This window comes from Balaenoptera ricei, chromosome 2 (genome assembly GCF_028023285.1).
Source record: "Balaenoptera ricei isolate mBalRic1 chromosome 2, mBalRic1.hap2, whole genome shotgun sequence".
Taxonomy (NCBI): Eukaryota; Metazoa; Chordata; class Mammalia; order Artiodactyla; family Balaenopteridae; genus Balaenoptera; species Balaenoptera ricei.
The window spans coordinates 166639117-166666873 of NC_082640.1; the positions used below are offsets into that span (position 1 = coordinate 166639117).

A 27757-nucleotide genomic window follows, 5' to 3' on the forward strand; every position below is an offset into this window, starting at 1 on the left:
CATGATACAAAAGTTAGCTCAACAGAAAGATAACAATATTAAGTTATTCATTAGACATGGCTTAAAATATATAAATCAAAACTGATGAAACTAAAAGGAGAAAGAGACAAATCCACAATCAGAGTGGAAAATTTCAGCAATACTGTCTCAGCATTTGACAGAAAAAGCAGCCAAATTCAGTAGGGATTCAAAAGATTTGAGCAACAGGATTAAGAAACACGACAATTGACACATATCAAACACTACACCCAATGACTGTAGAAATTCACATTCTCTTTAGCGCACAGGATATTTGCCCAAACTGACCAAGATGGGGCATCAAGCAAGTTTCAAGAACTCTCAAACAACTGAAGTCATACAGAGCATATTCCAACTACAGCGGATTAAGTCAGGTATCAACAACAAAAAAGGTAAGCAGAAAATTCCCATGTACAGTTGTCCCTTGGCATCCATAGGGGATTGGTTCCAGGAACCCCACAGATACCAAACTCTGCAGACGCCAAGTCTCTTATATAAAATGGCATAGTATGTGCATGTAACCCATGTATAACCTCCTGTACACTTTAAATCATTTCTAGATTACTTATAATACTTAATGTAAATGCTATGTAAATAGTTGTAAATACAATGTAAATACTATGTAAATAGTTGCCAGTGTGTGACAAAGTTTGCTTTTTGGAACTTTCTGAAAAAAAAAAAAAATTTGTTTTCAAATTTTTTGGTCCACAGTTAGTTGAATCTTTGGATGCAGAACCTGCTGTTACAAAGGGCTGACTGTATGTGGAAACTAAGCAATTCATTTCTAAATTACACACGGGTCAAAAGAAATCACGATGAAAATTAGAGCTAAATACAATGAAAATATGATAGTGGTAAAATGTATTATACTAGCTATCAAGTTCTATAAAGCTATGAAAATTTGAGACAGTATTTGCCCAAGACATGTACAAGAAAATGCAGAGCATTATTTGTAACAGCCCAAGTCTGGGAAGAATAGAATGGATAAATTGTGGTAGTTTCATACAATGAAATACTATATAGCAACGCAAATGAATGAATTACAGCTATGTGAAAACACATGGATTGATTTCACAAACATAATGCTGAGTAAAAGAAGTTGATACCAAAAAAATGCTGTATGATTTTTTTTTTTTACATAAGACTCCTTCAAAAACAGGCCAAACCAATTTACGGTATTAGACGCCAGCTCAGTGGTTACCTACGGGCAAGAGGGAAGAGTTAGGGAAGAAGAGTTCCAAAGAGGGGCTTCTAGGGTCCTAGTTACGCTACACAAGAGGCTCCCTTGCTGATAATTCATTGAGCTGTACTTCAGCTTTGTGTACTTTTCTGTATTCATGTCATAACTCAGTAAGTAAAAAAAAAATGACATACTATACCACACACTTTTTTCTTTAACTTGAGATTTTCATTTAATACACTGAAATCAGCTTTCTACATTAAGTAGTATTCGACATAATTTTTAATGACCGCATAGAATTCCATTATATTGGAGTGTCATATTTGAGGCAAGTAATTCCCTATTGTTAAGCATTTAGAGTGTTTTGAATTTTAATTGGTGTCATATAAAAGAAAGATGTATAATCAGAAGAGACAACTTTATTTTAATTTCCACGAGCTAAGATATGGCTTAAGTTTTTCTTTTTCTTTTTTTTTTTTAATATTCCCTTCTGTTAGTCTGAAAATTAACTGTTCTTAAAATGGACAGCGAAGTTCTCCTTTTTATTTTAATATCATCAAAACAACCCATGAAACAGCATATTATACATGATACTTTGATGTACTGAATATATCATACAGTTCACATCAAACAAGCCTACTTCTGTCCCTGACCTTGAGAAAATTACAGTCTAAGGTAAGGAAAGGAAACATGGATAGCTCTGAAGAGCATCTGAAATTCCAAATGTGCCAGAGACTTTTTGTTTGGGGGGGGGGGTGACAGTTTCCATCCTGGGTGACCCCCGAAGAGCCTTCATCACCACCGCAACGCCGCTCCATTTAAGCAGCAGTTTCCAACTGGGGAGCACAGTGGAGTCACCCCGGCCAGCTTTCCTGGAACCACCAATATGCCTGGGCCACATCCCAGGTGAGTCCAAATGAAAGGTCGTGAGAGTGTGGTAATCATGTAGCTACTAATAGCTCAGTGAAAATGTTATAGATATAAGTGCTTGCCCCCAGAGGCTGTCACATACAAGGCAGTAAGATCTCGCGGGAGACATTTAAACACATACCTGTGCTTGCACATCACCTTTTTCAGCTAAGAACTGGTAATACTGAATCAAATCTTCTTCAAGCATTCCACTGTTCATTCCTGGATTTTCCACCTCGTCAGGCAGCCGTATTCTCTGTACTACTGAGCCTCCCGTCAGTGAGATATCACTAGCAACTGAAATGTGGACAAAGTAATGATGGGGATGAAAGTCAGAGGGACTGTCCCATAGAGGGAAGTACAATTCCAGCTGCCAAATGCTGACAGACCTATGTTAAAGGAAATTGTTTCCACAGTGGTCTGTAGAGTACAAAATAGTAATCTAAATTCAGGTTTTTTTCCCCCACATAATATTAAGAAATGGAACCCAAAGCAAATTTTTGAAAAGTACTTCTTCATCAACTAGTGTAAAGATGATTCTACTTGAGAGAAACAGTCACAGTATTTCAAGTAGTACAGTGAAAATACATGTATTTAAAATTAATTCTGTTTGGTTTTTTTTTTTTGTTTTTGGTAAGGTGGAAGGCAAAAAGGTAGATACCATGATTAGCAACAAGACGATAATGAGTCAGTGCAGATTCACAGCTCTGGAGGACCCCAATGCCAGCCCAGTATCGGTAACCCTGTAATACAACTTCAGGTGAGAAGAAGGCAGTTTCACATGCTTCAGTGGCATTCTTGTGGGAACAAATAAAGCTAACTATACACAGAATGTAATTTTACTGTCCTTTGATCCAAGTACTTGGCTACATCATTTATCCTGAGTTTTACGTTCTGAGGTAACTTATTCAGCAACTTCAACAACCAGGCTAAGAACTAGGAAATAAATAATAAAGTTCCGAGAGCAATCAAAATAGATGCCATCAACTTTATGTATGCAGTGTGCCCGTTTACCTATAAGAGAAAATTGCTTGGGCTCTTGCTTAGAATAGATTTCAATCTTACTTCAGATACAATTTTAACAAAAACACGTTAATCTTCCAAAGTAGCTCTTAAAGAAGGAACAAATTAGTAAAATAGGGAAGACAAGAGACTACTAGAACAGGCACAGTAATACCAGCAATAAATGACTTCAGAATAAGGGGGAAGATAGCTAATTATAAAGAGCAGAAGACAGAGCTCTCTGGAGCCATTTAGCACAGACTCAAATAGCTTTACCAATTTTAACAATCCTTAGGGAATGACTGTATAATAACATGTATAATATTTTTTTTTAAACATTTTTTAAAAAATAAATTTATTTATTTATTTTTGGTTGCGTTGGGTCTTCGTTGCTGTGCACAGGTTTTCTCTAGTTGCGGTGAGCGGGGGCTATTCTTTGTTGCAGCACGCAGGCTTCTCATTGCGGTGGCTTCTCTTGTTGTGCAGCACGGGCTCTAGGTGCGTGGGCTTCAGTAGTTGTGGCACGCGGGCTTCAGTAGTTGTGGTTCGTGGGCTCTAGAGCGCAGGCTCAGTAGTTGTGGCGCAAGGGCTTAGTTGCTCTGCGGCATGTGGGATCTTCCCGGACCAGGGCTCGAACCCATGTCCCCTGCATTGGCAGGTGGAGTCTTAACCACTGCGCCACCAGGGAAGACCCATAACATGTATAATATTGATACTTAATGCTCTTGTTTTGTAGCCACCATTTAAGGAGACTGATAAGTAGTTTAAAAAGATTTGTGTCAAAAATATCTAATATTTCTTGAAAATTCATCTAAAAATAACTTTTCAATTACTATTTGAGGAATAAACGTTCCTGGAGATTAAACGAACAAGTGAAAAAGACTTCAAAATTAGTGAGGAGTGTTTCAGAAACCTAGAGCAACGCCCTTGTTTTTCACTTACTGAAACTCCTTCAGCAGTTTACCTCTGTAACAGGACTAAGCCCAAGCTCCCTGGTGTGACGTACAGCCATTTACATGATTCCTGTCTACCTGTCCTGTTGACAAACTACCTGGCATTCTATTTTCCAATGTTTCAGTTGCTCCTTTCTTCAGAAGTATCTCCTTAAATCCCTCTCCTTCCAATGCCAGTATGGGTGAGGTGCCTTTTAGGTCATTCCCTGACATTCTCATGCTGTATTGTAACGACCTCCTTACTCATGTCTCCCTTTCTACATTAAAAGCTTGTTGTGCGATGGTATTATATCTTACTGATCTTTGGAATTCTAATGACAAGTATTCAGTAAATATTTTTGGAATACACATAGGGAAAATTAACCAGCATCTACCCAATTGGCCAGAAAACTAGATTTTCCTTCTTTGTTAAGTCTCATAATCCCATCAATGACCAGGCCTATACAACCCCTCCAGATTTTGGACTGGTTTCTCTGCTTTCAGTCTCATTTCTGCTCCATCTATTCTTTACATTCCTGCAAGAACTTACATATTCATTTGGAACACAGTAATATGGGTCAGAGGTCATGTGAACTGACCCAAAGTCAATTTATAAAGTACAAGGGAGATTAAACACCTCAGCAAAAAAGAACGTGGTGGAAAGATTCTATATTTTAACACTAAGCCGTTTAAGTGATCAACACTATCAGGTAGTACATAAGAGATACTCTGTAATGAACTTTATAGGACACTGGTTATTTGTATAGTTAGTCCGTCATCTATTTAAATGTAAAATCTGTCATAACCCAATCTAAAAAATGATTCTGACAAACAATTCCAACTTATGGAAAACAGAAAAAGAACCATTTATCAGATTTCTATTTTAAGGGCAATCAGCCAAACTAATCATTTTAAAGACAAACTGTGGACTCTACCAATTTTCATCCACATGTAGATTCAACTGCTGTATCCATTAACAAGAAGCTGAAGGACATTCAATTGAATATTGGGTCTTAATGAATATACGTAAATTTCAATCATGAAATACAGAAAAGTTGTGGCCACTTGTAAACCAACTATTCAATATTATTAGCCTTCCATTTAAGTCTTACTTACCAAAACCATGTGGGCTATTAGGTTGCCCCCAAGAGCTCCGAAAGTATAATAAACAAGGGCCTGTAAAAGAACAAAAGATGCTTAACTCAACATAGTTACATATTTACCCAATTCAAATTGTAATATACAATAAAGTTTTAATAATATTACCTTTGCCTGACTTGAATTAACACCAAGCCCAGAAGCATAGAGAAAGCCAAGAGCCTGAAACAAAATGGTAAAAGGCAGACAGTTTTATGAACCATGAAAAGATGCAAGAATCTTTAAATGCTAAAGGATTTGAACAGTTGCAAATATGCACAACTGTGGAATTAAAAAGCCTCAGAAATGCATTCAAGGTTTTACAAATTACACAATGAAATATAACTTTAAGCAACTAAAAAAGCTTAGCTTGAAGATTAAAGACAATTTAATAAAACATCAACTAGAAAACCGAAGCTAAATGGATTTAAATATGACTTTTACTTGATTCTTGATGAACATCTATTATGAAAACAAAATGTCTCCTATATCATTACATCAACATATTATCTATCTATGTGAAGGGTGATACACAATGATAGTGGATAAGAGATTACTAAATAAGCTATCGCAGGAATAAAAAGAGGCAGCAAGGGGCTAAGTTGAAGGGGTCAAGGGAGAAAGGTCACTTTACACCACTACAGCATACACAGTTTTCTTAAAAAAACCCAACCAACCAAACAATGTACTGGTAAGGTTCTACCCTTTGCCCTCTGAGGATCATCCCTGATGACATGAAAGCATAGGCTAAAGTTGTAAAGGCAGGTGCTATTCTTATCAAAAGCCACGAGCTCTTCTACATTTTCCAGCCTCCCTTGAAGTTAGGTAGGGCCACTGCCTGGGATGTGACCAGATGGGACGCAAGCCATTTTCAGACCTGGCCCTTAAAAACATCCCAGAGAATCCTCCAGTCCTCCCTTCTCCCTTCGTGATGGCTTGGAAGCCCCGTGTTCCAGATGGTATATAGCTATATGACGGAAGCAGCCCCTGACCCTGAGTCACCATATGAAGAGTAACTCAGGCAGGAGAGCTGCATGGGACCTGGCATGAACAAGAAATAACTCCTTGCCGTGTGAAGCCACTGTGATTTTGGTGCTTTGCTTCATCAGCTAGAATTAATTATGGTGGAGAGAGTGCTTTGCAGTGTATAAAGCACTGTGGCATTGTAAGGTTCTATTATTAGAGGGAAAAGATGCCTTAAAAGTAAAACCATTCCTCAGAACAGAACGTATCTGAAGATAAAGAATATATGTGTGAATTTTACATAACCTGATTTATGTAAAGAAGGGAAAAAAAGCTTTGACAACAAAGGGGAGCAATTAAGATATAACCTGTTTATAAACCAAAACCAAGACTACATAAGAGTTGCAGACTGATCAGGTTATCAGTCCTGTGGAAAACAATGGTCCAAATGCCTTTACTGTTTACATAGTCTGAAAACAGACTTCCTCTATGACTAGAAATTTTGTTTTATCTTTAAGCAAATCCCGCACCATTGATAAATCTTTATTATTGAAGGCATTTTTTTTTAAGTGGGCAAAACACACTTGTAAGTAGGACACAAAACCCAGAAACCATAAAAGAAAAGATGAATAAATTCAACTAAAGTTGCTTATTTTACATGAAAAAACTTATAAACAAAATTAAAAGACAATATAAAGAATATAGATAAACAGCCAGATGCAGAGCTACAAAGGGCGAGGTTCGTAAGCGTCCTGAGTGCAGGAGCTTCTGTCCCCATGGAGTTGGAGTGTACCACCTCCTGCCACATGGATGTGTTCACCAACCTGGAGGCTCTCCAAACCCCAGAGCTGAGGGATTTTTATGGAGGCTTCTTCACATAGGTATAATTGATTAGTAACTCAATCCCCAGCCCCTTTCCCTTCCCTCTTTTGAGGGCATTTTAAGTAAGTGTGGTGGCCCCTAAATCCAGGCATCAATCCTACGGTTACTAGTGAGGAGTCAAGCAGATATTATGTATCAACTGGCTCAAAGGGCAATATGGAATCAGAACATCCGCTACACAGTAGCCTAACTAAAAACATTTTACTTGAGTTCATCAGCCTTTAGCTGTGTCATTCAGTTTTAGGAAACATAGATGATGAAGAAACAAACTAAAGGACACCATGAAGAAGCAAATAGACAAACTGAGGTAGAACATTCTGTAGAAAAACTGGCCCTATCTCTAACACAGAAAAAAAAAAAAGAAAGGGGCGGGCTATGCTAGAAGTAGCAACCAAATATAAGTATAGTCCTGGACCAAATACTGATTTGGACAAAACAGATATAAAGAAAATGTTTTGGCTCAACACCGTATGAATATGGTATGGGTGTTATATGATGTAAAAATTTACTGGAATTGGAAGGGCTAAAGGCTACTGATTGAAAAGAGCAAGTTATGGAATAGTAGGCAATGACATTTTATTTTAATAAAGAATTTACACGAAGAGAAAGGTCTAGAAGGGTACGCATGGACTAACATATTGCCAGTGCTTATGTCTGGGAGGTACATATGTGATGTTTACTTTCTTAGCTTTTTTAGTTCATATTTCTAGTTTCCTTATAAAGGACATGTACTGTTTCTGTAATAAAATATTTTTTTACAAAAATACCAAGATTAACAGAAGCTGGAGCACCTGACCTTAGGAAAAAAAAATAACAATGGTGAGTAATTTCAGATAAAAAACAATTACCTTCGTTTCATTCTCTGAAGATTTACGTTGGAAAACTACAAATACAATTTTGGCAAGATGCAATTGCAAAAATGCCTTAAGTGACTATAAATGTTCTCAAACTAAGGAAAAAGACTGTCCAAGAAGACTGGGAAAATGATCTGCCACAAAATTAATATTTACAGTTTTACTTGTTAAAGGAAGTCAGGGCAATGAAGAGTACCACGCTGTTAAAATAAATCAGTGCTGTAGGCGGAGAGATCCTCCATGGAAAGTACACTTACAGTTTGTCCCTTGGGAGAACCTTCCTCAGTGAGTTTCTCAAACATCTCTTTTGCTGCCTGGATATTCTGTGTCAGGTAATCACCAAATAAAAGAGCATAGGACACTCTCTCCAGGGCCTTGGTATGGTTCATGCTTGCTGCCTTTTGAAGATACCGATATGCTCTTTAAACATAAGTAATGAAAAAACAAATTAGCAATATTTTGGAACTGCCATTAAAATTTTTTTCAAGATCTCCTAAAATGCAGCTTAATTTCCTTATTCTATAGAATCCCTCTGATATTTTATTTTTACTAAAGTAGTGTTACTTACAAAACTTACTTTTGTTTTTACATAAGGTACCAGTTCTGTTATTGCAATATCTTGGAATTCTAATTACACTAATAGTAATCCTAAAAAATTCGATTAAAAAAGTTAACTAGATTTGCAATGTGAGAACTGTAATAATATGGTGTCTGGTAAATAATCTAATGAATGATAACCACCACAACTGTCTTCTTTGCACAGACTACAACAAAAATCAGCTGAAATTAAAGAGACATAAAATGTTACAGGACAATCACTTGCTTTATGTGCTTTCATTCCTAAATTCTAGACTTTGCAAGAAAATTACAAAGCAACACCAAAAGACAGAAAACACCTGACAACAATTCCTTCTGTTTTATGTCACTTTGAATTCTGGATACTATATGTATTCCTGGCTCTGAGAAATTACTATAACTTAATCAAATATCACCATTTCCTCACCGTTCATTCTTGTGACTGGTATTTAGGACCTTTTTACCCCAACAAGCTAAAATCTGACAAAAGTAATGCCCCTAATGTTCATATATCATATTAAGTTTTCTTGTAATGCAACTTAAGAAATCCTTTGTCTCTGGCAGTACATTAAATTTAAAAAGTACTTATCCATTTATCTCAGTAATGGCCTATCTCAGGGGAACAATGGAGTTGGCCGTGCTACCTACTCTCTTTTTTGGCTTTTCTTATTGCTTCCATTGAGGATTTTCATCCCAGTCTGGTACATCATTTCCGCTTCCTGCATTTGCCGTCTTTTGGCAGCCTCTTCTTCAGCTAAAAACAAAATTTACATTTTGCATTTACATGGATAATTCTGCACCAATTATTTATCAAACATCAGTATGTATTCTTTCTTTTGGGTGGTCATGCAAACACAATCCATGGTCTTTCACCATTTCCAAGTCTGACTCTAAAGACACATGGTTTTCAGTATGGCCTTTATCCGACAAAAGATAAGACTTAGGAAAAAAAAAACTCATTGAAATCACTTTCTTTCAGAGAAAGCAATATCAACCTGCTTTTGGAGGGTACTTTTCTGCTAGTAATTCTAACTTTTTATATAATTCAACTAAAATTTCAGTAGGAGCTTATGATTATATATGCCAAGGTCAGCTAAAATCAGGACAGTAAAAAACAGAAAAATACTGTTGTAGTCAAAGAACACTTCAGTCTCACCTGAAATGCTGTATATTTTACAAGGAGAAAGTATTTGATTAATTACATAACAAAAATTAGTAAAAAAAATTGATTTTTATTAATAACTACAGATCCTGATTTAATGTTCAAGTTCTCTATTTTTTTTCCTATGCACTAATACAACCCTGAAAATCACAGAATTATTGCAGATTTCTCAAAAATTATTTTGTTACTGTAATATAGCATTTAACAGAAATATAGAACTCACCAAGAGACATTTGAGTATTTCATGAGGACTAATATTTACAGAAACAGAAGAGAGGTGTTCTTGCAATATAAAAACAAAATCTGATGTGTTAAACTGGAGTACTTAATCATACTGGCCTACATCCAAAGACGGACTGTATGACATATTTTAGGAAGGCCTAAATAGTCTATCAGAGCCATTATTCTGAAAATGTCGTTTGGTAACAAATGAGGTATATTGAAGGTTTTCCGTTGTTTTTTATTAGTTAGAAAGTTTTTCCCAAAAACACAGCTTGCATTTAGAAGTCAGTCCCTTCGTACTGACATGAACACTTAGGACAGTTAAATATACTATATTTGTCAAATGTTACCTTAGCACAGTGCATTTCGCTCAAGTATTCAGGAAAGGTATGATCTATCTTTCTTTTAACCACTATTAATTAACCTTCACCGTAATGTTCGATTTCCTTTATTGCCAAAAAATGTTTCACATTAATTAATTTAGCAGCCTGCCTGAGAGTTTCAGAGCAACCCGTGCACACCAATGGAAAACCACCTCTAAATAAGGCACAAGTGTGATAAGCCGCCTGAGTGACGGCCTGGAAGTTAAGTACACTGCACGTTTCCTGCACTGACATCCAGGCTTTCAGGCAACAACCGCATCATCGACGTTGACCATTTCTCACAAAGGTGGAAAATGGACGGCTACAAAAAGGCCTTTACACTGTTGCCCGAGACACAAAACAATGTGGACATGCCGCCTACTGAGCAATACTTACTTTCACAGAAGCCCCACTTTTCATCTGCCTTGTAGTCATAGGTTGTGGCACACCACAGTCTGCCATCTTCCCTCCCATCTGAGGTACACTCATCATATTCCTTATCCAGGAACAGAAAAGGGAAGTGGCAGGGCTCCCCGTGTGCTGTGCCTTCAATGGCGGTCAAATCTGGAAAGAAAAAAAAAAAATCTAAACATGAACAGCACCTCTGGTATTCATGGATTTAACACTGTCGATTTCAACTATGAGAATCCAAAGACACAGATACATGATTTGTAATGGGGAACATAAAAGAGCCAGCACGGATTTTGTTCAGGGACGACGTGAAGGTGAGTCAACTTAGTGAGCATGGCTAGCTAACTACCCAGCTCTATATCTAGGTTAGAATTTTGGAAGGTCTTGAGATAATAACCTTAGAATATCAAAAGTCTACTGAAAACAGCTGCCCAACCAGTGAGCAAAAAATAAGGCAAATGCAACTGAATCAATTCCACTGCTCAACACAACTCTCCTTTTTTTCCTATCTGAATGCTGTAAGTCAATTTCTTCAATAATATAAAGTTACACAGGGAAAATGCTCCCCCAGGCAAAGTTAATCACTCACATACTCCTCTGTGATCCCCCAGCATTGTATTAGAGTACTGATCACACTCACTGAGCTTCTTTCTTTACCATACTCTAGCTCCCACTAGACTTTGAGCTTGTTAAGGGTAAAAACCATATCTCTAATTTGTTCTGTAAGTTCTGTCCAAGTGTCTCCTAGGTGCTGGGAATTATGCCAGGCACTGGAAATGAGGGGGAGCAGAGGTCTCTGCTACATGGAACTTACTGCCTAGCAAGGAAGAGAGACATTAAACAAAAGTATGATCGATGTTATGGAAAGGAAAGCCCCCCCGTCAGGAGCTGCAGTTTACACTGAACCTCATGGATGTCTAGGAAGAGGAGGTGGATGAAATGCTTTGGGGTGGGGTAGGGGGACAAGCATTGTAGACAAAGGAAAAGTATGTGTTAAGAATCAAATGAAAGACAGCATGGCACATTAGAGAAAATAAAGTTCATTATCTCAGAACACGTAGTGTGAGCGTCAAACTGGACAAGAGAAGAAGCTAAAGAAGCACGAAGAAGCCAGACTAGGGAGGTCCTGACAAGTCTTACTAACTCAATTTGGATTTTATCCTGAGAACAATGGAAACTCAAGAGTTTAAAGTAGGAGTGACATGCGCATACTTATACTTTACTTAGAGAGGGGACAATGGAATGCAAGACTGGATGCAAGGTGACCGGTTTAAAGGTTGTGACAGTGGTCTAATCGAGAGGTAATGGTAGCCTGAAGAGGACAATGAAATGGAAAAAGTGGATGTGCTCAAGTGAGGCTAAGGAAGTAGATATGGTACTACTTACTGACTAGATGTGCAGATGAGAGGAGAGAGGAATCAAGGAAGGCTCCCAGGTACTAGGCTTCAGGAAGTGAGTAGGTGGCTGTCCTTACTAAGACAGAGAGCACTAACGGAGGAGTAGGTTACTGGGGAGGGATGAAATGGATCAGGAGGGAGACAAGGTAAGCTTTGCTCCTGCTACATTCAAGGTAGCTAACAAAAAACAAAACAAGTGAAATGTCTTAGACATCTTTTCAGCTGTAGCCAAAAAGAAAGTTCTCTAGTTTACAGATATATTTGAAGGCAAGAGTATGCATAAGAATGCCAATTAAGAGGTATATGAGAATACCAAAGGGCCAGGCCTGAGCCTAGGCTCCAACCATATGGTAAGTATGAGTACATATATGCCAGCGTTCATTGGTTGCTTTTACATGGAGAATTTAATTAGGCAGCAGAGCTTAGTAAATAACAGTATAGGTTCTGGAGTCAGAACACCTGACTCAAACCCTACTGATTATTAGCTGTGAACTTTGAGTAAGTTATTTAATCTCTCTCCTTACCCATAAAATTATTTGGATATAACCTCCTTATCTACAAATAGGGTAACAGTCCTTGCTGCATAGAGTTACTCACAAAGATGAACTGAAATAATACATGTAAGGGACTCATCATGGTGCCTGCCACTTAAGGTGGTAAGAGTCTAGCAGATGGCAATTGCTATTTTATTACCGGCACTTCTGCTCTGAAAGGCTAGAAAATGTATGCTCTTTCTCTCCTGTGTAAAGAAGAATACATTCTAAGACTAATTTGAAAATTATTTTCAGTAAGTTATGAAAGGCAAACGAATTCAAAATGGTTCACCACCAGATACATGTCATTCACCATCCTGGTAATCACTGACCAGAGGCAAATAACCTTTTCACCTTTGATTTGTCCACTTTTTAAGAAATGATCTTTAATGCAACATATAAGCAAAGCATCCTTTATCAACAACCTCACAGGCATCACTTTGACTACAGAATCTGAAAAAGGCGCTCCCACGCACTGCTACTAGATTCAAATTTGCTTTGGAAAGACAGTATCTGTACAACTGCAGTTTGTAAACTTGAATTTCAACTTAAATAACATACAATGGTTTAAAGTATATTTGATTTTTCCCTATGATAACAGAAATTTCTGTTTTAAAAGCAAATAAGAATTGTCATAAGAATTCTAGTTTGCCAGAACTTATATTTTCTAAGTGGTTCAAATACATGAAAGCATTCGTTTTCATGTGATGGAACAATACAGCAGAAAAGAAACTGGAGAGAACCCAAAGGTTTTTGGCAACAGAAGGTTTTAACCTACTACTGAGTCAGCACTAACTTAAGCAGGAAGAACTCCTAGGGTACACCCGCTTTATCAATTTAGTAAAACTGAAATATCTTGGTCAAAATAATGTGTTTATTATTAAGTTAGTAGAAAGAAAATTTGTATCTCTCAGCTATCTTCTCCAAGCAAAATCACCACAGGGAAACTGCTATTACCTTTTAAACTTATTTTAAAGTCTTCCAAAAGGTACTGACTGGGACTTGCTAGTTTCAAGTCAATCTCAAGTTGATATTCCTGGCAATAGTGTTAATTTCAGTTAATTTTCTTCCATGGAGAAATCCTCTAAGAATTTCGAAGCTATTATTTTAAAAACAGCCATGAGAACAGTACCAGTTTTAAAAACAATGGTAATCATTGCTCTGGCATAATGAGGCTGACTGAATGTGCAATTTGAGTTAATGATAGCCAGTAATCAAATGTGACACTTAAAATGAAAGGGACAAAAATGTGTTAAGTCAACTCTGCACCTTCATGTAAAAATGACATAGTATCACAATCTATTTAGACCTTGAGAGTAAGATATTTAACTTACGGTATTTGAGAACTTATAATAATGAACAGACTGCTCTATATTTAAACTAGCAGAAATTTGCTCTTGCAAAGTCAATTAGAATCATTTAGGAAAGCTAGAAAGGTTTTTAACAACCCCCACCCTGCTCCGCCCCGCTCCCGCCCCAAACCCTACCTGAACCTGTAATCCTTCAGCGCTGGCCAGGATATAGGTAAATGGGAACTTCCATACTGTTGGCAGGAGTGTAGAGGGGCATTCAATAATATGTTAGAACTGAAAAGCTCCATACACCTTTTGATCCCATTTTTTCACTCCTGGGATGTTTACTTAATAGGAGTGCTCCCACGAGGATACAGAGAGGTATGTCCAAGAGAGCATTTATGCATCATCATAATTTTAAAAACATAAAGCCAAAAAGAACTCAAAGGTTTATGACAAGTAGGTTGGTTAAATCAACTACAGTGCAGGAGTTACAGAGAAATCTGGGCATCAACACAGGTGGAATCAAAGGTCGCTAGAGAATGGTGTAGACAGAGCAGAAGATAACAGCTGAGTCTTGGGGGGCAACCTTATGTTTCAACATCAGGCAGGTTCTGAGGAACCACAGCCAAGTGAAGAAAGCATCTTCAGAGAAAGGAAAAAAAATACATGAGGGGTCGGTAAGGTAAGGACCAAGAACTGAGCAGGTATTCAGCAATTAGAATGCGCCTGGAGGAGAGTGGCTTTAGTGGTCTGGAGGGGACCAGGGCCTCGTCACACTCAGATTAGAGAATGGAAAGAGAGGAAGTAAAATCAGTGAATAGAGACAACTCTTCCAAAGAATAATGCTAGGAAGGGGAGTAGAGGAGTGAGGTGTTGCTGGAGGGGCACTGGGGGCCAAGTTTTGGTTTTTCTAATGTTCCGATATTACAGCATATTTGAACGTTGGTGGAAAGAATTCAAGAGTGTGGGCAAAGAATGTCGTCAGCCATTCAGTAAACAAAGAATGTTGTCTGCCATAGAGCCACCAGCCACTGCAGCTGCGTCCCCAACAGTGCACCCTGAGGGGAAGTCAGGATGGAGAAAAACAGGATACCGGCTCTATATAGTTAAGATGCATATCTAAGGAATAATTTCAATGAGGCCAGACTCTTGCATCTTCCCAAACATAGAAAAGCACTAAAATCATTAACTTGAGATGTCTGATTTTTGTGATTAGCAGTAATATTTTGATGTCTGACTACATGTATTTTTTTCTTCCCAGCAAAAACTATATATCTTGGTTCCTCCCTTACCTCTTAGGAGCAGTTCCTGAGAGCTATCTGAGAGGCTGTCTCTCTCCCACCATACACTCCTCAGTAAGGTCCCCCAATAAAACATAATTTGCAACTTTTAGGTTGTATGTTTTTCTTCAGTTGCCAAGAGAAAACAATGTAAATGTGGCTAGAATGTTGCTATTGGTACTGAATTAGATGTCCTGGAATACAAATACTCATATCTTTTCCTCATTTTTAATTGTAAAATCAAAACAAAACAAAAACATCAACCTCTTGATCCATACAGATAAAGGCAAGGGATTTAGCTCTGCAAATTCCTCATTTTAAGAGCATTTACCCTCTATTGAAGACTGATATTATATCTATAAGTTTAGATGGGTATTCTGTTAATAAGACGACTATTTAATCATGCTGCTTGTTTGAAGCAATTTTGTACTTCCAAACATACAGCGGTAAGTAGCATTTTAGTCAAATATATTTAGAGTCAAAAATATAGTCAAAAAATATAGTCAAAAAATATATTTATAGTCAAACATATTTATAGTCAAAAATGTGTCAAAAATTGAAGCACAATTATTTAATGTTAAAAAAGTACCAACCTCAAGATAACTGTCCTATAGTGTTCAGCAATTTTAGTAAACACGAAGATAAAAACTCAATCAACCAACCAATCAACATCAAACTTCCTAAAGTACTACAGACAGAAAACAAATAACAGATGATTTGAAGCAAACCATACTTGAGATAAAGCAAATGGTATAGGCCAAATAAAGAGGTATTTACCGTTGACTGAGAAATATGGTATAGTAATCTTCTAGGGAAAATAACAATTTTATGTTATTTGCTACAAGAAGACTGTTTTCACCCAAGGTTGAGAATGCTAACTACAGTTGAGAAATTACATTAATGAAGGACAGACAGACATGCAGACTATACTAAGGAAGGTATTGCTTTAAGGATTAAGATGTATTTTTCTGAAAAATAATGAAATAGTCACCTAGAGAATGAACAAAAACATTAAGATCAGAGTTCATATAAGCTCAGTTCTCCCTGTGAAAATAATCATTCAAAAGAAGAAAAAGAAGCAAGCATTGGCCCATGTGCCCAGAAGAAAGTGACAAAAGCTTCACGACACTTAGGTGACAGGCAGTCAGAAACCAGAGTGAAACTTGCTCAGGAAAACTGCTGCTTAAGAACAGTGAGTTTGGGGACTTCCTGGTGGTCCAGTGGGTAAGGCTCCACGCTCCCAACGCAGGGGGCCCAGGTTCGATGCCTAATCCCACATGCACGCCACAACTAATAAGTCTGCATGCCGCAACTAAAGATCCTGTGTGCCACAACTAAGATTCTGAGTGCCACAACCAAGACCTAACGCAGCCCAAATAAATAAATAAATATTAAAACAAAACAAAACAGTGAGTTTCACTAAATAATGGCTGTAAAGGCATTTTGAGTTTAAAAGCCCTGGTGGGGTGCTTTTCTACAAGGATGGTCTCCCAAAGGCATTTGCTTCCACAAATGATTTCTTGTACAACCAAACAAAAGAAACAACGATAAAAAAACCTCTACATTAAAGTTAGACCTGTTGTAGGTTATGGCCTATGTTTCCTTAACCATTTATCTTCTGTTTAGTCAGAGTACTAAGGTTTGTTTATTCCTTGCCATCCCCCGCCCCTTGCATGTGACAATAAGCAAAAATGCTATCCAATTACTCAACCAACTTACTTCAGAACCCAATTTTAAGCATGTTTAGTAAGTTTAAGCTCAGTGCCATTCAAAACAGACCAAGATGCTGGTTATTTGATTTTTTTTTTTTTTAAGACTATTAGGGTAGTGTGTTTATTGTAGAAAAGACAATCCAAGCAATGGGAAAGTATACAAAATTAAAGAAAAATCACTGTCATCTTTAGTTACCACTGAAAATTATCTTTCTCCGAAGGTAATGACTGTTCCTAGAAAAGAGGTTCATTTTTCTTTCCAAGTGCAAATGTGGGGGAACAAATGGCTTTCTTTCCCATAAGGGACCTGTGATGGTTAACTCTGTGTATAAACTTAGGTGGGCCACAGCGTCCAGATGTTCGGTCAAACACAACGCTGGGTTTCTGTGATGGTGCTTTTTGGATGAGATTAACATTTAAATCATGGACTTTGAGTAAAGCACATTACCCTCCACAATGTGGGTGGGCCTCAATCAACCAGTTAAAGGCCTAACAGAACAAGAGCAAGAAGGAATTCTGCCAGCAGAGGGCCTTCAGTTCTATTGATATTTCTCTGGAGAACCCTGAGCAATAGAGGATCAATGGGGCACGAGCTGGTTCCTTATATGGGGTGAGGGTAGGGGTGTGTCCAGGGGTCGGGCCGGAGGGGTGCCTTAGGTGGTCTGCCCACCCCTTTATGGTGTTGTGTGCAGGGGGCATGCTCAGTACCCTGCTTTTGCTCCCGACGCCCTGCTTTTGCTCCCAGCTCTTCAAAAGTGGCACTTGGGTATTTTGGTCTACTGTTATCTTTTGACCATAATTTTGCCCCACTGCCGCACGCAGGCAGTTATTTTTAGTCCCATTCAGTTTCTATATATTTGTTGCTCGAGGAGAGGTGTGTCCAGGGGCAAGCACTGCAGCACTGCAGCACTGCAGCAAAGGGTCCCGGGTCCCAGGCTTCTCTCAATACTAAGTGAATTATTTACAGTGTGACATTTTCACTTATCACTGACATGCCTTCAGGTGGCAGCCAGTGTAGACTGGCTAACAATTTGTAACCCCTTCCTCACCTCTGTAGGGCTAGGGATGGTCAAGTGATCGTTTTGGAGGTTCTACTAGTGACTTCTGAAGGAGGCTTCTGCTCCTCTGATGCAGGTACCACTTCTTCCTGAGGACCTAGGACCTGGAGATACAGCTGCCACCAGGTGTGACCGCCTGGGACAAACATGACGATGAAGTCTATTTACTAAGGAGACTGAACAGGAGAGAGAGAAGGAGCTGCAATCCTTGATGGCACAAGCCCTGAACCACCTTGTCTACGGAGTTCTGGTTATGTGAGCCAAATAAACCTCTGCTCCTGCCACTGTTTGATGGATTTTCTGTTATGTGCCAACAAAACATGTTCCTTTTAAAATGACTATTGAGTATTCTGTAACAGGGGAATACCACAGTGTAATCATTCCCCTCTTGGTGGCCTTTCATTCATTCATTTTCAACAGATGTTTACTGAGGTGATATGCAGAAAACAGTTAACACAACAGACATGACTGCTATCCTTTGAAAGGTTGGCCCTTGGCTGGCATCTGGGAACTTAGACTTTGGGAGGGCTCCTGCCACCCTAACCCTAGTGACACACTGTACCTAAACTGCTTGTACAAACAATGTGGTTTATGCTCAACATCTGCTTTCCTTCTGGGAGTCTGCAATTTTGGTAGATTCCAGGTGGAGAGTGATTACATGACTAGTCTCCACTAAAAACTCCAGGCACTGGGTCACTAATGAGCTTCCCTGGAAGACAACATTTCACATGTGTTGTCACTTGTGCTAGGGGAATTAAGTGCATCCTGTGTGACTCCACTGGGAGAGGACCCTTGGGAAACTTGCACCTTGTTTCCTTTGGACCTCATCCCACGCTGATTTTGCTTTGTATCCTTTCGCTACAATAAATCATAGCTGTGAGTACAACTATATCCTGAGTCCTCCCAGCAAATCACTGAACCCACGGGTGGTCTAGGGGGTCTCCCAATATCAACTGGCATCAGAAGTGGGGTTCCCTAAACCAACCCTGACTCACTGAAAGATGGTGAAATTTTGGGAAAAGAAGAATAAGGGGCCGGGTGTGATGCATCTTTGGTGCCCAGCTGATCATGGGGTTATCCATGGTATGCAGCAGTAGCTGATCTGCTGTATGCTACGAGAGGTAAAAGTTACCCGTGGAATCTGAAAATGATAGATCCAACTCCTGGAGAGTGGGTGTGCTGCATCCCACACTGCTTCTGGCCACGCTGGCTAAAGTGGTGCCTTTGGGTTTTGCTCTCTCCTCCAAGGGAGGGAAAAGGGCCCCCAAATGCCCGAAGGTGAAAAGGCCAAAAATGTTAAAAGTCTGCATTGTTCTCTTCTCCAAGTGGGCTGGGGGTGGGGTTTAAATCAGGTCCCAGGGCTGGAGCAACATTTTAGATAAAACAAAACAAAACAACAACAACAAAAGGGAGGGAGGTAACACCACAGCAGTTGTTTCGGCCTAGCTGCTGCTGCAGTATCTCCTCCACTCCCCTTCCTCCCCGGCATTCCAGCCTGGATCTTCCCTGCCAGCTGCAATGCTAACACTGCAAACACTGAATTTATTGCTAGGAGTTTAAGTAAATTTGCAATGAGGAAAAAAAAAAAAAAAGGAAAATTTTTTAGTGACTATATTTTGTGGTTATGACATCTGGATGTATGGTAAAAATGGATATAAAATGTTAAATGCTTGTAACTGCATACATGCCAGAGGAATCATCCTGATCAAGCGAAGCTGCAAAAAAAGAAATGTGTTAGTGGGACACAACTTCCTTGCTTTTTGCCGCCAGTGGGCGGGTTGGAATTTAAACTCTCTGAGTACTGGAAACAGAACAAGTCTCTGTAACTGATGAGTTTTGCTAAGGAAGGTATGGATTTTTGCTTGTTGGAGCCTCTGGAAAAAGGGAGACAATAAGAAAGAAAGGTGATCTACAGATGGAGATCTTTTAGAGTTCTAAAAAGCAGGTTTTAGTTGGCTAATGAGAGCTTGTGAAAGTGGAGGTCTGTCCCTTAGAGACCGATGTGCATATTTGTGAAGGGGTCGATTTGGACTTGAAGAATGACAAAACCAGATGGTCACAGGAAAGCCTTATCTGCCACTTGGCCTTTCTGGCCTGTAGCATCTAGTCTTTGCTGCCTCTGACTTTTTTTAAACTCCTGAATTCACAGATCCTAATTGCCTGTATCTGATTCTAAGCTGAGGCCTGATACTGTCTGGTATAAGCTTCCAGCCTAAGCGGGAGCTGTGCTGAACTGAAAGCAGGCATAGGCTCATAAAGAGAACTCATACTCTGTGACCTCTGCACATTAGGCCACCTCGCTGTGGGGTCTACCCTGTGAGGACATCATAGATGTTCGGCTGCACCGTCTGGGTCCCATACAAATCCCAGCAGGAAAGGACTTGTTCTTTGATGGGACCATCTGAAATCAAGCTGCTGACTGCCTGTATAGTGCTGACACAGCCTGACCACATTCTTAACTTGTGGCTATAGCTGAAAGCTGCAATTTGGGAGAGGGTACATCACAGGAACTGTGACCTCTGATCACTCCTGACAGGCTGAGCGACTCGAATCCCCTCTAGAGCATGTCTAACTGAGGTCAACTCCCTGTGCCTGCATCTCCTGAAGAGCTGCCATTCGCAACGATGGACTGACACCTCTGACTCTGCTTCCCTCACGTCTCTCCTGCTGCACACGCCTGAGTGCAAGCTGATTAGTCACGCAGCCATCCTCAGAAAGGGGCTGATCTTTTCTAGGCTGTTCACCAGATAAGTCACCAGAGTGAAAGGGGTGGGAGGTTATGTAAAATTATTTTGAAATTTTTTGAAAATTCAGGAGTTTTGTCCTGACCGATTCGTGAATATGATGTTTTTCTGGTTCGGCTGTATAAAGGGGTTTTTCTATGAAAATGTTTTGCACCTCTTTCAGAGAACCCCTCCAGACGAAATGTCTGGATGAGAGTAGGGGATGACTGTAAAAACATAAAATTATGAATGTTGAGTGGAAAACACTGATTTTAGAACAACCAAGGGAAATAAACCAAAACCCCTGCAGCTGGAAAGGCACAAGGGAGGGGAGAGGGCATTATGATCTTTGTTCTTTGAAGTTACTTCTGGAAGCTTCTTCCTCTTCCTGAAGGAAAACTCTCTGTGCACCTCTCCAAGCTGTTGAGAGTGCTCTGAATTCAGACAGCTGCGCTATGATCATACCCGGCAGGGCTGACTATGAGGCGGCAGGAGCTGACCCAACCCCTGCACCTTGCATGCAGAAAACCTCCAGATGTTGACCACGCTCATGAGGTGGATGAACTGTTGTCACAGGCAACAAAACTGTTTGGAACTGATTGGCAGTCCCCCTGAGACCAAGCACTGAACTAAATCTTTTGGACTGCACTGGGATCCCTAGGACAAGATACCCATGGCGGGCAGACACATCACACTGCCTAATTTATGCCTTGCTCGGGGTGCCCAACAGTTGTAAACTCTCCGTTTCTAGGGATTCCCTGGGAATCCCCAACAATTCCTTCTGGGATTGTACTTCTGTAGGTGTACCCTGACTATCACGACACTGCCTCAGCCCTGGAAGGCTTTCAACTCAGCTTCAACTTACCGGCCAGACTTGTACTGGGCCTGAACTGATGCTTAGAGCCAGGTAAAAAAGGTTGAAACAAAAACTTAAGGAGGAAGCTACCTGTCTTTCTAAGATAGACCTTTATGATTAATGGGATTTCTTATTTGGCTAAGACACGTGAAGAGCACAACTGAAATCAATAATGCAGGTTGGTCTCACTCTGCTGTCCGGGTCATATTGATAATAATTTTGCTGTAAAGACAACCTGGCCAATGACCAAAGGGGAATGCCACGTAGAGTAGAGTGAACATAGCAGGTCTAAACTTCTATCCTTGAAAAGGCCTGCTTACAAGGCTGGCCCTTGGCTTGTGTCTGGGAACTTAAGATTTTGGAAGGGTTCCCACTACCCTGTTATGAGTGACTCACCCCAACTGTACAAAAAATATGATTTATGCTGAACACTTGCTTTCCTTCTGGGAATCTGCAATTTTGGTACGTGCTAGGCACAGAGAACATATATGACGAGCCCTCTATAAAAACTCCGGTACTAGGTCTCTAAGGAGTTTCCCTGGTAGACAGCATTTCACACGTGTTGTCACAGCTTTTTGCTGGGTAAATTAAACACATACCGTGTGACTCCTCTGGGAGAAGACCCTTGCAATCTGGCGTCCCCCAGACTCACCCCATGCACCTTTCCCTTTGCTGATTTTGCTTTGTACTCTTTTTCTGTAATAAATCATAGCTGTAAATACGACTATATGCTGAGTGCTGTGAGTCTTTCCAGAGAATCATCGAGCCCGAGGGTGTGGTCTTGGGGACTGGGAGTAAGTGTGAAATGTTCCAACGAACAGCAGAAGGCAAGTGTGACTGGAGTCATGTGAGTGACAGATGAGGTCAGAGAGGAGAGGCTTGATCACATAAAGCCTTGTTTGGATTTTATTCTGAACGTGACAGGAAGCCATTGGTGGCTTATGAACAGGAAGTAGGATCAGTCTGCCTGCTATTAGATAACCGGCATCAGGGGAAAGGGTGAAAGCAGGGACACTAGACAAGAAGTCCTTACATACAAGCGATTCGTAACTACCCTTGGGTGGTTCAGGAACTACTTCAGAAAAGAGAAACCTAAGTTTATCTCTAAGGATGAGCAGAAATGCAATACATGGATTTGGGCAAGGGGGTGAGGAAGGTATCCTAAGCAGTGGGGTGACCTTGTATATGCCTCTGAAGAAGGGTGATGGGTTTAGCATCGCTGGAAAAGGGCAAATGGGGGGAAGCTTTGGGAGATGAAGTCACAGAAGATGGCGGCCACGTGCACACAGAAGGCTTTGTGAATCTTGCTCAGGAGCAAGCACTTCATCTCATAGGCAAATGGAAGATAATGGGGGTTGTAAATAGGAGTTATAGGATCAAATTTGGGTTTTAGGAAGATCAATATGCAGAGACATGGACAAGAGGCTGACAAAGGAAGCAAGTCTAGAGGTAACTGTCATATAACCCAGGTCTAATGGAGCTGGGAGTGCACAAAAAGTCATGCATATGCAACTTACATGTATGTACATAAGCCTTTTCATGTATAAATAATACATTAAAAACAAGTTTGAATGAAAAAAAACAAAGCAATTATTGAAAAACTAAAACAAGTGAATCTGAATGTTTATAAAGTTGTTGGTATGACCACACAGAACATTACTGAAATTATTTTAAAACACATCATATTATTGATACAAATCACTAGTAAAATATATACCAAGAACAAAAAGAACCACAAAGAAACCTTAAACTGCATTCTGTGGTTAGTGGTAAGGTTGCCATTGTTATTTTGAAATGATATATACTTTATTTATTTGTTTGATTAAAGTAATATAACATTAATGTTGTTAGGTACCATGATTTTCAGCATCAGGGCAAGGAGACCCAAACATAAAAGAAAGAAGCAAAAGTCCTGATGGGTGGAAAGGACTAACAGCAGACTTGAAATCCACTCTCTCTTTTTACTGCCCAAGAAACAGAGAGACAGAGAGGTGAGGTGATCAAATCATCCGAGACACATGCTAACAAGAGGCCTTCTGGCAAATGCACTCGAGGTATTTACCACCAGGAGAGTCCTTACCTGTGCACTGCTTTACCAGGTTGGACCTGGTTTGTCCAGACTGCTCACTGTACATAAACCTAGGATGTACGTATTTATCAGGCATGACTTCCTAGAAAATACCACAAGCCATGCAGTTATCAGGGAACAAACTGGAGATGTTTCATAACCGAAATAGCTCCCTTTTGCGGAAGTGACACTCCATATGAATCACTCAAAGTCCTCATATATTAAAAACATATGTTAAAATAAGCCAGAGTGCATCTTAATTGAGGTAAGACAGGACCTGGGAGCAGCTCTGGCAGCCACAGATCTGTGACTTGTGTCTTGTGATAATTGTATCTTTGAAAATATTAGTCAAGTTTGATAGTGGATAGGCTCTCTGATTCTTGTGAGTTTAATTTGTCACTCTGACCCTCTGTGTTATCTCACCTGTAATATTTAATTTGAACTGGAATAATCAATATCAATGTTACATTTCCTAACCCTACCCACTAAAAAGGCCTATTAGTAATGACAATTCAGTTGCAATGCATATCCTTGGTGTCTAGATTACAGTATCTAAAATAAATACAATTTCCCACTAAAAGGAATATGGATTCCCTGCAGAAATGGCTGAGATTCATTTTGGGGTAAGGAAAAGTATAAGATGAATTTGGGACATCTTGTCCTGCCTAAAAAGGAAGAAGTTTAAAAGTTACCTACGATTAGTCAAAAGGACAAAGGAATGAACTTAAAGGGACTCTCAAGAGCCAAAAATGGAATAATGTGAGCAATAAAAAAGAATGATTGCAAAAGAGTAAAGCATAGCTGTATAAAACCCATGGATTTGTAATGATGCTCAAAAGCAAAGCACAACAAACAGAAAACATATTCACTGGTCTCTTTTGGAGGTTGGTAGGGCACCAAATCATTATTTGAAAATATTTCAAGGGAAAGAATCAAGCATTTATCTTGCTGTGTGGATTATATTTCTGGGTAACCAAATAGTTGATGAGGGAAAGTTCTTCTTTAGAAAAGAACTACAGATAACAAATGCAGGAAGAATGATGAGTTAACAAGTCATTATTTTGAAACTCCTAATGAAATAATGCATCCAGACAGCAAACGAAATGGTTCCCAAAACCTCTGGGTGAAAGGTCAATGAGAAACTTTCGAATGGCTGGGTCAGGCTGACACCACCCAACCTTGCTGATCAATCACTAGGAGTGGGACAATCAGATACCATATAACTCCCAGGTAATGCAATGGGAAGCATACAACACTAACTATAAATATTATCGATTAAAAAATAGAACTAGGGCTTCCCTGGTGGCGCAGTGGTTGAGAATCTGCCTGCCAACGCAGGGGACACGGGTTCGAGCCCTGGTCTGGGAAGATCCCACATGCCGCGGAGCGACTAGGCCCGTGAACCACAATTACTGAGCCTGCGCGTCTGGAGCCTGTGCTCCGCAACAAGAGAGGCCGCGATAGTGAGAGGCCCGCGCACCGCGATGAAGAGTGGCCCCCGCTTGCTGCAACTAGAGAAAGCCCTCACACAGAAACGAAGACCCAACACAGCCAAAAATAAATATAAAAATAAATAAAAATTAAAAAAAAAAATAGAACTAAATCTACCCAGGGCTTTAGAGCTAACTTCCAGTTCATAGACTAGACAGCAGATGGTGGAACAAGTTCAATTGCATTACTAGCATATGACCAGCTAGATCTAGAATGAGGGAAATCCTATGGCAAAAAGGATGTTCTTTCTTTAACAAATAAAATGACACTTAAAAACAAGGAAGGGAAAATTGTTACAGATTAAGAGAAACCTAAGATCTTAGTGTGGACACTGACTGACAGAAACCAATTCCAAAAAGACATTTGAAACAACTGGGAAAACTAAACGGAATCTGGGTACTGGGTGATAAAGGAATAATAGCTAATTTTGTGGGTGTTATAATACTATTGTATTTTTCATTTTGTTGAAAAAAAATTCTTACTTTTAGAGATATGTACACAGGTAAAACAATGTGGAATTTGTTTAATACTCTAGCAAAAAAAAAGAGTAAATGGATATGGAGTGGCAAAGATGAAACAAGAACAAGAGTGTTGATGGCTGTTGAAGCTGGGTGACGGTGGGTACATGGGGGTCATTACACACTCTACTTTTGTGCTTGTTTGGAAGTCTCCCTAACAAAAAACAAAGGAATGAAAATAAATATTTGGCAAAAATTTAAAAATGGTAATATACACTTGGCTGAGGTACAGGAAAAGGAACAGACATACTTTTCTGCAGAACAGTTTAGCAATAGGACTCAAATGTCTTTTCAAATTTTATACTTTAGTTTTAAGGTTTACTTTCAAGAACTAACTCTAAGGAAATTTTCATAGACATGTACAAAGGTATAACTTAAAATGGTCTCCCAGCAAAAATAAATATTGTTATGGTATATTGACATGTAAAATTTTTTATAGCTATTAACCATTAGATTGTAAAAGAATATTAAATAATATGGGAAAATGTTCAAGACAAACTGTTAAGTGCAAAACGCAGGCTGTAAAATAGTATATACATTTTGAACCAGTTTAGTCTTCTTGAAACCGTACATCTAGAAAAAAGCCTGAAAGAGTATTCTCCACTATGTTGACAGCTGTTATTTCTACTTGATGGGATCAAGGTACTTTTAATCAAAGAAAAAAATGGTTTCTCTTTTTTTATATAAAATGTTTGTAATAAAAATTATATTTTTAAAAGGTAAAACCTGGATCAATTCTCAAGATTGGCTAATAACAGAATAAGCAGATATGGCGGTGATCTTTGAAATAATGAACTAAATGACAGATGGGTGGTGGGACAGGGCAGAGTGGATACATTAATAATTAATTTTTAAAAGAACAGGTATTTAGCACACTCTACTGTGAGAAAGATCAAGCTGTAAATTTAAAAATTACAGAGTGTCAAGAAAGCAAAAGTTAGAAGAGGATTAAAGTTTCTATGTAACTTTAGGATAAACAACTAAATCAAATGACCTAGGATGACTGAAAAGATTATTGTAGTAAAAACCCTAACACAGTTCTAAAAATAACCAAAGCAGCAAGTTAGACAATGCATCCTGTCTGAGTTTCTATTTTGTGTACCACTCTGACAGATTGTTACATACTGGAGTCCAGAAAGAAATGTTCGAATACTAATATAATACAAATGCAATTATGACTATCAAATTCAGCTTCTGTAACTTATCCTGTAAAATTATACGCTCTACATTATATGTGGTGAATATCAGTAAAATAGGACTACTGCACCTTCCATACTAGCTTTAAAATTTCAGTTGCCTCCTTCCTAAATAAGGCAAAAGTAAACAAAATGTCCAGACTACCTGGTTTCCGTACTTTCATTGGCTCTTCATAGTCCTTGTTTTCTGGATTTGGAGATTCTAGAAAGCTGATTTCTTCTGTGACACTTTCCCCTTCTTGGCTTCTGAGGCCGTCTTCCTCTTCTTGAATAGGTGATTCCAATTCTGATTCTTCTGAATCAAGGAATATCTGACCAGCGACTACTCTGCCTGCTGGGCTATGGTCCTCTACCGACTCATCTGACGGCAAAGAAGTCTGACAATATAAAGTATTTTTAGTTTCCACTACTAACAAGACTCCCTCCAACCTAATTTGACCATTTCTTTCACTAATCCAGATACATCTCCTTCAGTTACTTGAATGTGTCATACTCATTCGTCTCTATACACTTTGGTATGTGTCCATCACATGCCTTCATCACCTGCCTAAACCTGACTCTTCGGATTTCAACTTAGATGTTACCTCCTCCCAAGAAGCCTTCCTTAAATTCCCCAAGTCTAGGTTAGGGTTTCCCCCTACTTGCTCCCAATATATCTCATACTTCCCCGTATGACAGCCCTGTACTATAACTTCCTGTTTCTTACCTACATTCCTTCCAATCTAGAGATCAGGGATCATAACTGATTGGTCTCTTTGAAGATGTAATAATCAGCCTTATTCATTCAATCAACCAAGTGCATTAATAGATTTTTTTTAAAAAAACTGATAAGTGGAAACAAATGGCAGAGGTTAAATCTTCAAATTAAAAAACTAAAAAAAAAAAAGAATAAAATCAATCTCTCATTAGGCAGTAAAAAATGTAACTGCCTTCAGGCTCTTCAACACACACACACACACATACACACACACACACACAGAGCACATTTAAGTTGGAATTAAATCTAGTAACCAACACTCT

General features: G+C 39.1%; 1 protein-coding gene across 3 annotated transcripts in view; it reads right to left on the bottom strand.

Moving 5' to 3' along the window:
• Positions 1–27757, bottom strand: part of SEL1L (SEL1L adaptor subunit of SYVN1 ubiquitin ligase) — a 56903-nt gene that overhangs the window by 23532 nt on the left and 5614 nt on the right. For 2 of the 3 annotated variants that reach the window (XM_059914772.1, XM_059914771.1), the window contains exons 3-10: positions 26883–27114; positions 10596–10763; positions 9102–9207; positions 8135–8297; positions 5308–5361; positions 5158–5217; positions 2769–2850; positions 2250–2404 (exon numbers count right to left, since the gene is read on the bottom strand). In XM_059914772.1, the coding sequence (XP_059770755.1) occupies positions 2250–2404; positions 2769–2850; positions 5158–5217; positions 5308–5361; positions 8135–8297; positions 9102–9207; positions 10596–10763; positions 26883–27114 (1020 nt within the window). The other variant, XM_059914773.1, reaches the window with a different exon arrangement.